Consider the following 17,251-nt stretch of genomic DNA (forward strand, 5'->3'; position numbering starts at 1 on the left):
TATTATCCATGGGTAAAATCTACATGTTAAGTTAGTAACAAGAGGTAACAGGTAATGAGTGGAAGGTTAAATATTTCCCTCTCGTAGGGAAGCAAAAGTATAAAGTAGTAGAAAAATGGAAATACTCAATTAGAATTAACTCTGAATGGTCTTTAGATATGTTTGCAGTAATACAGATGCAGTAAGTGGAATAGGCGTCTGGCTCATGTTACTGATCTATTCACCTCAGTTGTGCTATAAAAGAAGTTGCATTGTGAAAACACGTCGACCAAAGGACGGTGACAAATGCTGGATCTGCATGATTCTCGCAAATCCTCAGCTTACACACTTCACAAGTCTTACCTCTTCCTACACGCGGACACACAAAATCCTCCACATACCTTTCGCAGTCATGCCGTTCTCCTCCCTCCCCCGGGTGCCTTCTGCCGACCTCTGGCACCCTCCCGCCTCCCCCTGCTATCAGTCACTCTTTCTCTTCTTTGTCTTTCTCTCTCTCCTCCTGGTGCGGACGTGTTTGTGCATAATTCTCATTTCAAGGGGTCATATAAATTCTCCTCCATGCAAATGAGTCGAAGTCTCTGAGGTAATAATCACCTGAAACCCCCGCTCGCACGCACACAAACACACAAACACCCCAGGTGGCTGCATATTGCATCGCCGACATGAATAAATAATTAAATGAAATCAAATTTTTTTTTTATTTCATTTCCACAGCAGCTGAATCCAATTCCGCCTCCGCCCTTTGAGGACGACACCGGGTGACCCTGAGGTACAATCGAAGGCGTTCCACAAACACTTAAGGTTTTAAAAGTGCGCTTCATTTCTTGTGTTACACATGTGTACAATATGTCTGATGATGGAACCAAATATATTGTGGTATGTAAATCTGTGTCATTTGCAGAGAGCGACAATAGGAGGAATGAGTAAATACACACAGTCGTGCCCGCTGATTTATGAAAAGAGGAATTTGACGTATTATGTCTACATTTCATTTTAAGCCTGGAACACTAAATGCTAAGGCCTCCATACTGTTATCCACTCGGAGCCTCCTCACAGTGAAAAGTACCAAACACTCAACAGACGTGCACCCCCTTTGCTTCGGAAAACATTCTATTTTCTAGCCGCATAAATATTTCAGCCACCTTCTCTTGGTTTCACGCAAGCCCCTTCCCAGGCAAGCGCCACCAGCCACAGAGACACTGTCATCTCTTATTCCAGGTCGGGTTCACGACTCGAGGCTTCAGCACGTACCGCACCGGGTCACGTGACCTGCAGGTGGCGCCACTCTGGATTTCTTACGTCGCAGCAGAACTCTGTTGCTACGGACATCTGAGGAGCGGGGAAGTGAGTTCTCAGAGAAGGGAGGAAATAAGTCATATTTACAACTCCAACACATATATTGGCTCCTTCTGAATGCATCAGATTTGGAGCAGTGCATTTGAGCTTAAGAATGCATTTAGGAAAAACCATAGAAATGGTTGAATTTACACATAGACCAGACCAGAAACTCAGGACAAAGTCTGCTGCTAGTAGGTTGTGGCAGAGAATGTTAGAGGGCGCTCAGTAGAGCACAACCCCACTCTCCTAATGAAACCACATTTAAATTCCCTAGATCCAGATTTATTATTTAGATGTGCACCTAATTTCACACACTCATAAATATCAGTTCCCTATAAATGCCTGATCATTTCATCTAGATCCAGGAATTAACCTAACCACACCTAAATGTAATGGGTGCTTCTCCTTTACCATATCCCTCCACCAAATTTCGTCATAATCTGTCCATTAATTTTTGCGTAATCCTGCCCACAAACAAACAAATCTAAATGGAGAGGGGTAGAAAAAAATAACCTCCTTGTCGGATGTAATAAACGTGAACAAGTGTCAGATCTAAACTGTGTTTCTAGGAAGTAGTGGAGACAGATGAGAGCCACAAGGAGATTGCTGGTTTATTCATTTGTGAGTACACATAAGAATTTGAAGTGTGTGAGTGAAGTGTTTGGTTCGTGGCATCACAGGAGCGTTGTTCAAGGTCAACGATTCGCACTGACATGTTATTGTAGCAGTGACGCATGTTTATGACCCAAAGCATGTTGGAGAAATGATGGCCATCAATCAGATGACCTGTACATGCTCCCTTATATATCCTGACTAGCTAATCTGCACATGTCTTTTTCATGAACTTAAATTTAAGCAATTGCAATTTTGTTTGTTAAAGTAATTAGTTCCAAGTTACAGTCGAATGTAGTTGTTACTCCCGATATGAGCATCATCCACTCTGCAGCCCTCTGTTCTTTTTTACAGTCTAGTTTATTTCCATCACAAACACATCTCCTACTGAACCGTAATAATACTCTGTGTCTGCCGGATGTGTAAACTGTTTACTATCACTCCTGCAATAACAAGTTTAATTGATAAATGTCAGAGTTATTGTCTCGGCTCGTTCGGCCTCAGGCGGCTAAAAACATAAATGAACCCTGCTTACATAGAGTAATACAAATCATAATAAAACGTCGGTGTAAAAGGGAAAACAGATACTTTTTGAGGATTCATAATGCATCCATTTCACCAGTTAATGAAAGGTCCTGATGAGACGTTAATAAGATAATTTACAGAATAATACACAATGGATTTGTTTTGGAAGTAAAATATCTCATTATTACAGATCCCCAACCACAATTTGAAACACACATATAAACAATTTGACTCGCTACTATTATATTCTGAAAACAATTCAATGCATTCCATGATCTTTTTATATTCAAAGAGATACTGTGTAAAATTTGAGCTTTAAACTAAATGATGCGATTGTTCTTTGTTGAAACTGGGACATCTCTACGTCATGACATTTATACATATTTGAAAAAGTTAACAACTTCTAATTAAAGGTCGGCAGCCCCCCCAACCACAAGTGACCCGGTAAACAGCTCAGGACAACCCTGGTCTTGAACATCAGGAAACTCCAGAGCACTGCATTATTTGGGCATTTTAATTCCATGGAGAGACGCTTCAGACACAAATAGAGGTGAAGATAACTTTAAAATGTTGTTTAACCTAATGTTCAGAAGCTGAATCTACAACAATCAAACCTCTTATTATGTAAAATCTTAAATTATATTTTGGAGAGGAAGACGAAAAGATCACAGCACTTCCATATTGGATTTTTTTTACTAATATTATATTCATCCAACAAAGCCAGAATAATAATTCCTGAGGTGCTCGGGGACCCGACGGTTCCTCTCTGGGTTTCTGGCTGCAGTAAGAACTGTGGTTGCCCTTTTTGTAAATCCTCATTTTACTTGGCTCATTTAGTTCAGGGGGTGAAGAAATCTTTCCCCACAGAAATTAAACTGGTTCATGAGTGGGATTATACCGTTTTAACAGATCAGAGTTTTTAAAGAGGGATCCATCATGTATAATCAGATGGTTGTAGTTTGCGTTTTTCAAACAATATTAGACACATTTATGACAAGAGTATCATTGAATTTAATTTCCCCCCTCATTAGGTTCACTATATGCTTTTCTTCAATGTTTGTCCCTAGACAGGCTTTTAAAATATACAAAACTAAACAAAAGAAATACATTTACCAAAATAGCACAACATAATGTAACAAAATTACCATAAAATCCAAGTTTGATTAGGTTTGAAAATATAAAGCTTTGATAAATTTGCAATGATTTTGCTTGTCCATATTTCCAATTTTGGACCAAATGGAGCAAAAGGGAAAATACGGCCAATAAAGGTTTTGTAATGTATTCACAATATATTAATTATTAATGATATGAAATTGCTGGTTCATATTTATCACGTTTGTTTGTTTGTATTTATATGAATCTGTGCGTGAGTATTGTTTTGAATCCCATGGTTGGAAGATTCTATGGATGTTGGCCGCGTGTATGTGTTTAAACCCTAGACTTTAAAGAGAGGGAGGACGGGAGGGCTCCATGGAAGTGAAGCCAAAGCGTCTTGATCGCCCCCTGGTGGCTGGCTGGAGAATAGATCATTAACCCCCATTTCTCCGTGTTAACAAATGGGATAAACAAAAAAGTCAAATAGCGATCAATTATTTATTTTTTTGAATGGTTTCCTTCTTTTATGGTTGTTCTAATGACACTGATCTCTATCAAAGTGCTCATTCTTCTAGTAAGTTTGGTCTAAAAAAATGTTTTTAATAATAAATATATATTAAATATATTCTGGCCATATATCCAGTTAGTGATAGGAAGTGGAGACACGTTGTCAATCTTTATACAAGTCTATGTTTTAAGGATAAACTATTTTATGTATGTAATATGGGTTATATGAATATGAATCTAAATGACACAATAATAATATAACAATAATATTTGTGGGTGACCGAGCTTTAGTTTTCTGATTCATGCATCAGCTGCTGTCACATGTTATTGTTGGCTAGCAACATGCTGTAGCACATGAATATGCCATAAAGAGAAAGCGGCACAGCGGGCCGGGTATTCACAGTGTCAGCAATAAAATGTGTCCATATTTCTGCATCGACTATCAATGAATCATACTTAGTGTAATTTGTCCTGGGCAAGGACTCAGGAATACTAAAGAGGTGCCATCATCGATTCACATGCAAATCCTCAGCTCTTATTGGTGGGTGGACTGACTGATTGGTCACAAAGCCCCATCCTTCATATCAGCTGCTGGAAATTCTATACATGTGGAAATCGGCTTTTTCTCATCAACCATTTGTCTTTTAATACAACATAGATACTGACATCTACTCTATCACAGATAAGACCCTGGCACACGTGCTCGTCGCCCTCACATCTCTTCATGCACCGGTGCCCAGAAGATTGTGGAGATGTGACAATGAGTGTGTGTGTGTGTGTGTGTGTGTGTGTGTGACAAGCATCACAAGCTTCCAGATGGGCGAGTTTCACTGATTACCTTTTCAGCACTCAACATATCTCTGTATCTCCACCCTGATCCTCTCTCTCTATAACTGACTGCAGGGTTACAAGGACTATGTGTTAATATGTGTGTGTGTGTGTGTGTGTGTGTGAGAGACGCTTCTCTGATTGCATATCCAAATATACTCTGTATTCAGCCACAGCACTGCCTGCCCCAATTGGCATAGCTTATGAAGTGCCTGTGCCCCTCCCTTGGCACTGCTGTGTGTGTGTGTGTGTGTGTGTGTGTGTGTGTGTGTGTGTGTGTGTGTGTGTGTGTGTGTGTGTGTGTGTGTGTGTGTGTGTGTGTGTTAGTGTGTGTGTGTGATCCATACAGTCAGGGTGCAATTAAAAGGCCTGTCAATGGTGTGTCGGCCATAACAGAGGCTCAGACTGTCACTTTCAACCAGCCTCAACACACAGTATGAATGGAGCAGCAAACAAAGAGAGAGGAGGAGGAAGAGAAGGAAAAAATAAGTGATATTCAAGAGACTAAATCTACTTTGAGTATTATTGTTCCATCTGTACAGAATAAATCTCGTCCTATTAAATGTTACACTACACAATGAATCACAGAAAAAACAAACAAGTGTTTTGCTTAAATTGTGCTTCTTGTCTGTTGCCACATCCGTTTTCGGTGATGTGACACCAGGTATTTTCTTAAGCTTATGCAGTGTATGAATAAATTGAACAAGGGTACGTTACTTTCGCCCGTACTGGTCAGTAGTATTTCCACTATATTCAATAAAACAAAAAGCTGGTCAATCATCAACTGAAGAAAATGTTAATAACTGATTTATTGTTATAAGTGAATTCGAAGCATTCCCTGATTCATGCTTCTCAAATGTAGGGTTTTCTGATTTTATATTGAGAATGTTTGGGTTTCAGGCGTTTGAAGACACCTTGACCTCTGGGGAATTGAAAAGGATGTTTCACTGCAATGCTAAACGCAGTTTTCATGAAAGTTAAAATATGCTAAATAGAAATGAACAGAATTATCCCTGAGTATGAAGAAAAATGTGAGATCAAGTCACTGTGATTAAGATTTGATTAATTCTAAATCTCATTATGTGGCTTTACTCAAATATTGTGTCTTTAAATGCCAGGATTTTGTTATTTAGAGAGCTGCAGCTCTGACAGGAGCAAAATTAACAAATTTAATTAACACTTGCTTCGGCAGAACACATGTTGACACTGGTGATGACAGTTCAAATGAGGACACAGGTTTATAGTAATCAACAAGTAAATGCTAATTATTATATGACACAGTGGTCGTTATAAATATGAATAATCTTTTATGTTGCACGTGATGTTCTGTCCTATCATTGGGCTGCCTCTGTTGAAATGTGTCTATTTGTGTTGATGTACTGTGCAGTCTAACGTCTAAAAAATGTCAAACATTTTATTTATAATGTCTTTATGAGGTTTAACCTATCATTTAATAATCACACCATTTCAAACTTAAACAGTTTTATCAGATTTTAATCTTGATATTCAGAACAGATGTTGTGTTTACAGAGGTCAATTAAATACATGTACTACAGTATATTTACATCACACACGCTCTTTGCCTCAAACTGCAGGGACAGCTCACTCTGCCATGTTACAAAGGAATGTGTAAAGACGGCTGTTAAAGCAAAGGATGTGCACAGTTGTGTGGTCCTCTCTTCCTTTACACTCCTTCTGTACAAATTCACATCAGCGCTCCTTCCACCCCCCCCCTCTCAGAGCAGAATGCGGTACTTGAGGGCCCGCGGGACCCTGTTGATGACGAGGCGGCCGTCGTAGCTGAGCGAGGCGAAGAGCCAGGGGTCGGCTGACGACCACTCGGCCGCGTACACGCTGTCCTCGTGCTCCTCGTAGGTGGACACCACGCTGTCCTTTAAGGGCTCCTTACTCCTGGTTCACACGGAGACACAAAAAGCACACAAAGAGGTGAGAAGAGGAACGCATCACATGTTGCAGACGTGTACGTAGAGACGTTGAAATGGAAGTTTCCGTTTCAAAGAGAAAGCTCAGCCAATGTGACTCCACTGAGGGTTTTGTCCAATGAACCTTCTTTTTATACAATTTTTTTTTATCCATATCGTCTAACTAATGTGTTGAAAATAATGTATTCATCATATTTGAGTGGGAATATTGCAAAACTGTAATTGTTTAAATTAATCTTAAGTATCTTCACTGGTTTTGAAGGTGCAATGTGGCCTTTGTGCATTATCCCTGTCGACTGTCAATCAGTGGAACAGCAAGAACCAGCACTGGCGAGTAACTTTATTGGTTTGTTTATTTTAACACGTATTCATAGATATGGAATGTGGAATGTGTGATTATCTCACAAGCACATGCACACGCACACGCACAGTTTGTCTCCTTTGTGTCCTGGTCAGCCCAAACACACCGTCGCCTGCTGAGGCCTGGAGAATGTTTGCTTGTTTTATTCACTGTTTCTTTCTGAATTCACAACCCAAACAGCAGCCTCCCCAGTGCTGGGACATTTCTCCCGCTGCTACAACAATGTGACAATAAATACAATTTCAGAATTATTATCCGGCATTATTGCCATCCCAAATTTCTCCGAAACCTACTGTGGTAAGTAGTCCCGAGGGAAAACAGTGACGTATATATTCTGATTTATTTTACACATTAACTATTTCACGAGGATAGAAGCGGCTCCCTCGGGACTACAGCCTAAAATAAAAACGATCCGAGTGCTCAGTTCATATAGATTCATTGGGGAATAACAGAACAGGACGGTATATGTGAAGGAAGCAAGGATTATGAAGGAATATGAAGTTTTTAGAGTTTATATTGTGGACAGTTGTGCGTTCTGAGACAGCTGTAAGAAGTGGTTATCAGAGTAACTGTGGCAGTTCTGCTATTTGCCACAGGCCACTGTCAAAGTCACAAGCTGTTTTCAGACATGAACTCAGAAAAATGTCTGGAAAAGTGAGCCAGATATTTTCAGGAGTTTGCCTTTGACCAATAAAGAACACCGCAGGAGATTTTCCTGGGCGATGTGAGAACGTAGCAGGAGATTCTCCGCAGGATTCAACGCGAGCGGGTGGCCGTGTCTACGCAGTTCTAATATGCAAAAAAACTGTCGCAAAAACAAAACAAAACAAAATAATACAACTATTTCAGGATGACAAAGTGGTGTCATTGGAATAGAAGACACAGACGAAGATGTCAAAACATCTTTTGGTAATAAGGGCTGAAGCCGGTGTGCGGGAGAAAAGTTAATTCTGCTGACATTGTCCGGAGTTCATGTCTTACAGCTGTGGTTTGGAGACCAGAGATTCTTGTCGGGGGGTTCTCCTGGTGAAATATTGTGTACTGTTTGACCCCCTAAACCAGTCAATTGTCTCAATACCACTGCAAGTCTCCCGATCACTAGACAGCAAGTCATGTAGTGGAACTGCGCAGCGACGACTTTGAAAGTGGTTTAGTCTGATCTTGGCATAAGACTAGGCTGAAATGATCCGAAAAGTAAACAAGGGAATATGATTGGGGAAAAGACCTTTTAATCCCATAAATACACAATTTGTAGAATGACCAAGCACTAAAAACTTGGAAACCTTAAAAAAAATTGTCATCATCCTCAAAATTTTCTGAATTGTTGAATTTTTAAGGGTGAGCCGGTCCAGGCAGTGGAAGACATATGTACGTAGCGCTCAGGTGCTGTGGAGTGGACACGTACATACAAGAGGGGTCAATGACTGTAGTGGATGGGTTGAAGCTAAAGCGGAGTGTCGGTGATTAGGAAGAAGAGACGATAATTGTGGATGAGAGTCGGTCATTGCGTGGTAAGAGCTGGTAGTTATGGATGAGAGGGGGAATGGGACCATATAATGGACGGAGGACAGTGACAGATTTTGGAAAGCACTGAACGGTAACCATTACACATGATATCCCTGCAATTTTAAAATCAACTCTAATCGCTATAGAGAAAAGCTCCTGAAGTATTTTGACAGTAACGCATTTTTAATGTGTTACCTCTCCGCTTTTCTCAGTCTGAGTGCCACAGCATGTGGACTTGCAGGTTCAGGGAGTCAGCTCAAATGTCAGGAGGACCAACAGCAAATGCACGGTTGGAAATGTGCATCGTGTTTTTATACAAACTCAAGTGTCTCAGTTAGCTTCATCAGGCTCCTTCGAAAACTCCAGAAAGGTACAAGAGTAGAGTAATTAAAAAAAATTAAATCTCATCAGGAAAGGTATGAAATATAAATGTCTTTAACACACTGATACGATTCCAAATTTGAATTATAATATAGAATTGAACATGAACAAAAGAATATGACTGTCTCACTATACAATAAAAGACGACTGAGGTTATTCATAGACAAGCCTTTAAAAAAAAAGAATAAAATCACAGCCCTGTTTAAAAAGAGGGGCTGTGAGGGAAGGTTTATACGTGGTTATAAACATTAATGACTGGCAGTGGAGCTGTGCCACTCAGTTTAAATTTACACTGAGTTTTCTTTTAGGTACACAAAGCTCAAACTAATGCAGTTTTATACAAGAGTCCTGTGATAAATCCCCACTTCACATAATGTTCACTTTTCGGTTGAAACTGTATTTAAGATTCAGCTGTACGACCATTTCTGTGGCTCCAATAAGTGCTGCTGTTGTTGCGTTACGCAGAGTTGTGTGGGCCATTTAGTCTGTTTTGTAAACTGCAGTTTGGAAACCTTGAGTTTGACAGTTTTCCCTGCACCATCTTGCTTTTTGAAACCTGAAGTACCCATATTTGGAGGAGCAGGAGAGGAGCCTGACAGAGTTTGAGGACACTGCAACCAAATGGACGTTTCTAGCTGTCAATCACATGGTATTCATGCCTTAAAGCATTCTCGGCTTTATTGTATATTATCTATCTGAAATGGGATAATAATGTTTTGAATTCATAGATGTAGTAATTTTTAAACATTTTAATGAAGAATTCTAATATACATTATATCTTTAAACTTGACTAAATCTTTACTTAGATTTTGTATCATAACTGAGCCACAAAAATAAAATCCAAGCTCTCATAACCATTTTTTATTAAAGCCCCGGTGTTATATCTTCCATCATACCGCATATAATTAAAGCAATTACTACTGATTTTAAGAGCGCTGTAAAGTTGCTCTTACTTGTCGTCCTGGTGGTTTTCCTCCCCCTCGCTCAGCTCCTCGTCATCCACCAAGTGTCCGAACGGCTCGGAGGAGATGGACACCATATTGGAGAGGATGAGGCGGCTGTCACTGCTGGCTGTCAACACCAGCTGGTCATGGCTGTGGTTGTAGCGGACGCTCCACACCCTGGGAAGGACACACACATTTACAGACACGCATTCAGAATTTAAACAATGTGCGGAGGACACAATGTGGAGGTACATTAATATATTCAGGCATGGAGTTGGCTGCCTTGTACGTCCATTGTAGAGTCCATTGTTCCAAATAATACTAAAGTGAGCGTGTGATAGACATTCATATACAGTGTATGTTGACTGTGTGCTTACAGGCAGACCCCACATGCTGACACGCACACGCGGGCGTGCAGAGAAACCGCATGTGTCTATCTCTCTTTCACACACTCGTGCCCACACAAATCATGCAGAAAATGCCGCATTCTCACAGTGGGATTCACAGCAAAATATGCCTATCGTGGTGTGTATTCAGATGCCAGTAATAGGGATTTGGTACCTTGGAGTCAGTATATGGGCTTAGTTCACATGAGTTGACGATCATTATCATAAACTCCCTGATCCTGGTTTTATTTGCCGGTTGCTCAGTTTCACTTTCTCAATCCAATTGTTTCTCACCTTTCCTCCATTTGTCACTCCATTTTGTCCGCTTTTTTTTTCTATTTCTGCAACTGTCAACACTGTCTCTCTCACTTGCCTGTTTTCATCCTCTTTCACTCCCTCTCCTGGTGCTTCTCAATGGCTCTTTCTCTCTATCTCTCTCTCTCTCTCTCTGTGAGCCCCGGGCACAGCTCAGAGTGCGGTCCCACTTCCCTCACAGGGAGGGATTGAGGGATAACCGTGGCTGTTGACAGAAAATCAGCCTTGGCCACGCCGTTCCCTGCGCTCCTCTAATCCGCTTCCCTGCTAAAAAATAGTCCCTAATACCCCCAGCAGCCCTGAGGCTATATCCTGGCTGTGCTCTGAAAAAAAATGAGCACGCACAATAATCACACACACAGATACACAAACACACTCAGGTAAACACCCACACACACATGTGTATGCATCATATTAAAGATAAGTGCACAAACAGGACAAATACACACAGACACAATGCAGGAGCAATAAAGAAATGCTTGAATACACAAAAATGCACATAGACACACAAAGAGATAAAGAGAGTGCTTGAAAACACACACACACACACACACACACACACACACACACACACACACACACACACACACACACACACACACACACACACACACACACACACACAAACACACACACACACACACACACACACACACACACACGCACACACACACACACACACACACACACACACACAACCTATCTGATATCTGCAGCTATCTACGGTTATGGATATGTTTGCCAAGTCTATCTTTCCTTTGGAGATAACACTCGCTCTAGTGTGTGTGTGGGTGTGTGAGTGTGTGAGTGTGTGTGTGTGTGTGTGTGTGTGTGTGTGTGTGTTTGTGCGTGTGTGTGTGTTTGTCTTTATCAGCTGAGGATTGGTGTGCTGCAGCAGTAGCCCAGTTTGGCTCGCACACACACTGATCGTCTATTCAGCTCACACAGAAGAGAGAGAAAGTGTGTGTGTGTGTGTATGTGTGTGTTTGTGTGTGTCTTCCATGGAAACATGCTCCTGCAGTACACCACCGTCAGCTCTTAGCACCGCCTGAAGCTTCACAGAGGACAACTCAGAGCTCGACTGGGCCGTACTGATTCGATCCTCGCTGACAAAACGAGGAGCTCCCTATTTAATTAGTAATTGCTGTATTACTACTTTTTATTGCAGCAGTAGTTAGGGCATTTCATTAGTTAGGAGATAAAGCCATTAATAAAACTAGAAAGCAATCAACAGTGAAGTCAACAGAGTCGTCAAGTTTATCATTAGTGCCAGTGCGTTCTCCTAAATGTGCCTGAATTATCCTCTAATGCTAAGTGAGAGGCGTTTTGTTCATTATGCAAATACATTTTTTCCACCTTAAAAAAGTCAAATAGATGAATGGCTTGGCAATATTTCTTGTCAACTTATACCCTATACAACAATAAAGGTTTCGGATAAAATGTTACAGCCTCCAATAATTTCCCCAATTAAAGTTCACACTTGAGCTTCCCAACATTAAAAGTGAGATGGGATAAAAGTTTTGTGCTCGAGGCGCCAGATCAGAGCGACTCTATGACATCCATCACTTCTAGTATAAGATATTTCCTCACTTACCATTATTGGTAAATGGTTATTGGATATATTTGATTGAGTTTGTCTCCTTTTGTGGTGTTTGCCACCTCCCTCAAAAACAGTAGAGTTGAGATTTTAAAATGACTTAATACCACAAAGCACACAGTGAACTGTTTTCTAGTTCTACTGATATTAAAAGGAAAGTTATTTTCAGTGAAAGCCGTGGATTGTTCAATTGACGCTGGATATTGTTTCTCAAAAGACATTTATTGTGGTGATTTCTTTATGTTAGATGCATATATAACATATAACATGCCTTCCCAGAATCAATGGGTATTTTAAGAGTAGTGCATTTTATGTCTTGCTGCTACAGCACCAAGCTAATGCAACACATTGGCTAGGCCGTCACTCTTTCTACTTGCCAGTGGGCATTGCTTATCTACTTGCAACACATGACCTGCATAGCTGCAGATGACTTGCTGGGTCAGGGAGTGACGGACGGAGAGAGAATTTCCGTTGCATTTGAAAATAAGCCGACATGAAAACTGAGCCCAAAGCTTGGCACGGTCAGTTTGCTGGACTATGTGGAGCATTAAAATGTCTCTTCACTGGAATTAAAATCCAGACCCAGACAGAGCTGTCCATACAGCTTTGGCTATTTAGTGTATTTTTAAATGTGTGCACCAGACATTAAGAACCTGCTTTAACAGACATTTTATAAACTTAGGAAACTTTGAGCAGTTCTCAAAATATGGTTTGAGTGTAATTAATATTGGACACATGTTCTAGAGACCAATGTGGACGTCACAGTGAGTGAGATGAGTGAGATCCATACAACAATGATGTGTTGCATAACAGAACAATGCAAAAAGAACAATGTCTTGACTTTCATAGAAGAGAATAGTAGAATTGTGGTGTTAAATAGGCCCTTTAAGCTAAATGCAGACATTTATGGTAGAAAGACTGGACTGATGAAACTGACACTGCTTATCACACAAATCAATTAGTAGTTGATAACATTAAATCAATAATAGTAGCAACCGCAGCATTCTCATGAGGCTATTTCATGATGGTAAACACCATTGACCAACGTAAGCAACATTAGCATGTGAAGAGAATTAGCAAAAATTGGGGGGGCAGTGTAACTAACATTTCAAGTGAGATAACGTTTTGAGGAGAGATTTGCCGAGTTTGTAAGAAACTACAGACACAGGGATGAATAGCCGCTTTTGCCTCTTTCTTAAGAGGATCGTTATCACAACCTCCTTCGTCACCAAACTTCTGTGCTGCCCTCTAGTGGATGTATTTCTTTACAACCGTGCCAACGTAAAGGTCCCATGGAAATATTTGGACAATGATTGATACATCCTATATCAAATCTTTTTGCAGGTCCTGTGATTCAAGATTGCTGACTCCCCCTCCCAGGCCAACCCTTTCACCCCTCCCTTCACATTTCACTGACCAGTGGGAGTGCTCCTCCAGGGTCTTGACAGGCTCCTGGACATTGCGGACATCCCAGAACTTGACCTTGCAGTCGTCTCCGCAGCTAGCCAGGTAGTACTGTCGGTTGGGGTTGAAGTCCAGGTCACGCACCAGCTGGCCATGAGCGTTCTCGATACAGTAGATCTGACTGGAGAGGAGAGAGAGGTGGGAGGGGAAGATTGAGGTGATTAAACGGAAGGGGGAGAAAGATGAGAAGTACAGGTAAGGAAAGGAATTAGGATGGAGGGATAAGAGTGAGAGGGAGCAGCCGGGGAGAGAGATGATAAGAGAGAGGCATTGGAAGAGAGAGAAGGAGAAAGAGGGGAGGGAGACATAGGACAGAACAACAAAAGGAGATATGAGAAAATGATTCACAGCGTCCACACAAGGAAGAACATTCCCAGGCTAAATCAAAGCCTCCTCTGTATCGGTGTCTGTCAGTGAAGGCCAGGCTCAATAAAGCAGCGATCACCAGTGGTGGTAAATTATAAAGGTAAGTCTCATAACCACACAACCTTGAGTTCCTTCCAGAGTGAGGTTAACAGAGTGACAGAGGAAGAAAGACGCTCTGTGCACTGTGTCTCCATCTTTCCGGTCTCCTCCTCCTCCTCCTTTCAGTTCCTACTCCTATACATTCTCCTTGACACACCTTATCTTCTCTATTTAAACGTACACACCGTCAAAATAAACAATGTATTCTCGTCTTCTTGCCTCCTTCCTCAAAACTGGGATGTTTCTAAATGCACTGCGACGTTCATTTTCAACAACTTAACTTCCCTCTTACTGTGAAGTACAGCGTTTCTTTGTTAGCTGCCTTACACAATGAGGTTTAAGTTATTTCAAGTGGCCCTAAGCTACATTCCCCCCCCCCCGACAATTACAGTATGGTAACATAGAGATAATAAAGATAGTGAAGTATGGAAGACACTGCTCATATATGAAACAAAGCCAAAGAGATTTATTATCCAACTCTGCACTTTCCCTCCGCTGTGTGGATCACTGTAACGTCTTTTAGTAAACTCTGCTCTTATCAACTTCATTTCCATAAACAGCTGGCTGATATTTTGAGCGAAAAAAGCTCTGATCATCCCACTGCATGCCTCCTTCCCAGCACCGCAAGGAAAGACAGACACAATTTCTAACTGCTGAAGAAACGATCCAGCAAGTTAAAGGCTAAAATATGTCTTCTCAAACTGGTACATGAAGAACACATTAGATCAATGATTAAAGTGATAATTTGTCCCATGATATTTGCTTTTGTGACCATGTTGCAAAGGGATATTTGGGATAATCACAAAAATAAATTGTCCCAAAAGACAGGTTGATTTATTCGTTGTCAAAACTGATATGATTTTGACTGGCTTTGTAAAAAACTGACCAGTTCACTGAAGATGCAAATCTACTGTGTAAAAAGGAATGTATCTGATAAGCACAACCAGTCACTTTAATCAGTCCGAATAAAATTATTGATTGGCTTTTCTGTCACTAAGCAACCTGCCTGCCGGGAGTCTTCAGCCAGAGAGACACACCCCGCTGAAGCAGAGACGTTAGTCAGAAGTAGGCGAACGAGTCGCTGAGAAGTCGCCTTCTACCAGTTGTCAGACAAAGCATGTTCATGTGTTTTAAACAATTTAATAAAAGGTGGGCGAACATGCAAATTTGACCAAGAAACCCTGGAAGAGATTGTTCTCACGACATAAGGAGAAAACAGAACACACATATGTAGTGAAAAATCCTATGTGTGCACCAGCAGCCCTTCTACACAATGTGTGTGTGTGTGTAATAGTGTCACTAGGTGTACAGGTGTATATATATGTTAATGGCTGTGTTACTAATATTGGCTAGCTGTCTTTGTAGCCTCCTGACACTGTTTTATAAATAAGACATAAGTCAATCAGCTGGGGTTCACGGAATCGAATTCCATTTGAATAAACTGGTAATTAACAGGATCTAGAGCTCTGCCTTCGCCATTAATGCAACATGAGACTGTGTCAAATAACTACTTTGTTTTTCCTCATTTCCTCTCCAGACCGGCCTAGCACGGCTTAGTTTGGCACAGTTTTGTTCAGCGGAGTGGAAAGCCACAGAGTTATTGCCCAGCTGGATGCCAACAGCAGCTAGCCAGCGAGCTAGTCACCCTGCTGATCACGTTAGGCAATTAACATGCTAATTAAAAATCTCATTAAAATAGGGGAGGTATAAGAGAATGACCTGGGGCAGACCGCTGGGCTTCAATTAGGTCAAGACAACTCAGGGACTGTGTGTGACTCTGCCAGTGTGTGCCTGTACGTGCAGTTGCCACCACTAGACCGTGGCATAGGTTATGGCATATGGAGCCTGACAGAAAACGTCACATAACAAGTTTGAGCTTCCGATGAAAACACACATTTTTCAAGAAGCACAGAGTGAGCTGACAGGCACGTTCCAAATAACTTATTCAGTACAAATGAGTGTACGTAAATAGATATATGGTGTACACTTATTACCATGTACACACTATAAACATTGATCACTTTTCAACCTGCTTTCTCCGGATGTGTCAAGATTTGCAAACACAAGCTGTGTCCCAGTTGCATAATATATACAATAATCATGTGTTGAATATGTAGTGCATCCTCACTGGAGAACAGACAGGCAGTATACTGTACAGACATAAAGTAAGATTGTTTTAAAAGTGGCATTGATAGACACTGTTGTCACTGCGATGTAGGACAGTGCAGGAGCAGCACAAAGCTGAAATATAAAAACAACCTCAAATAATCAGAGGACACAGTGTTGCTCTTGCTGCTATCTCTTGTGACAGTTCAGGAATCAAAGGAAACAAACATGTATCAAATCTTTGCGTATTTGTTTTAACGTTTGATGAGTTCTAGTTCCAGTTGGATTGATGTCTGACTATTTTCTGAATCAAGACTTATTACCTCGGCCAAGGAGGTTATGGTCCTTAACCATTGATGTGATTCTAAGAAAGATAACGCAAAAAATACAGATGCAGCATGGATCAGGAGAGAAGCCTTCAAATTCTGGTATGGATGGTGTAACATCTTTTTTTTTAACTTTCTTTAACATTTTAAGAATGTAAGATTTTCAACATTTTCATTGTTTTCCTAGGGAGTAATTCATGGAGACACAAATCTGGTATAATTAGAGGACTGAAGTCTATGAACGTGTTGAATTTGTAGCAGCTTTATAGGATATAGGGGGACTGTTGTCCTTGTTGGTGGTTTGCACTCGACTGAATTAGAAGTGTTGGTTTGATGAGTAGAATGAGACAGTGAAAAGCTGTCAAACTCAGAGATCGATGGTTTATTCCCAGGTAACAATTAAACAAAAAAATGAAGACTATTGCTTTTGTTAGCTGCTTCTGTTATGGATCCAGTCCCTGGATGTGACATTTACATTTTCACTTTAATATGCACATTACTCTGCACTTTTACTGCCTTTTTTGCACTTCTGGTTAGATGTTAAACTGCATT

General features: G+C 40.8%; 1 protein-coding gene across 1 annotated transcript in view; it reads right to left on the reverse strand.

The window, feature by feature from the left end:
• Positions 1-6,383: 6,383 nt before the first annotated feature.
• The window catches only part of eipr1 (EARP complex and GARP complex interacting protein 1), a 55,794-nt gene continuing 44,926 nt past the window's right edge, over positions 6,384-17,251 (reverse strand). The window contains exons 7-9 of the mRNA XM_061083460.1: positions 13,756-13,923; positions 10,050-10,217; positions 6,384-6,816 (exon numbers count right to left, since the gene is read on the reverse strand). Coding sequence (XP_060939443.1) covers positions 6,642-6,816; positions 10,050-10,217; positions 13,756-13,923 — 511 coding nt within the window. The 3' untranslated portion in view covers positions 6,384-6,641. The remainder of the gene's footprint in view (positions 6,817-10,049; positions 10,218-13,755; positions 13,924-17,251) is intronic.

Source organism: Limanda limanda, chromosome 12 (genome assembly GCF_963576545.1).
Source record: "Limanda limanda chromosome 12, fLimLim1.1, whole genome shotgun sequence".
Taxonomy (NCBI): Eukaryota; Metazoa; Chordata; class Actinopteri; order Pleuronectiformes; family Pleuronectidae; genus Limanda; species Limanda limanda.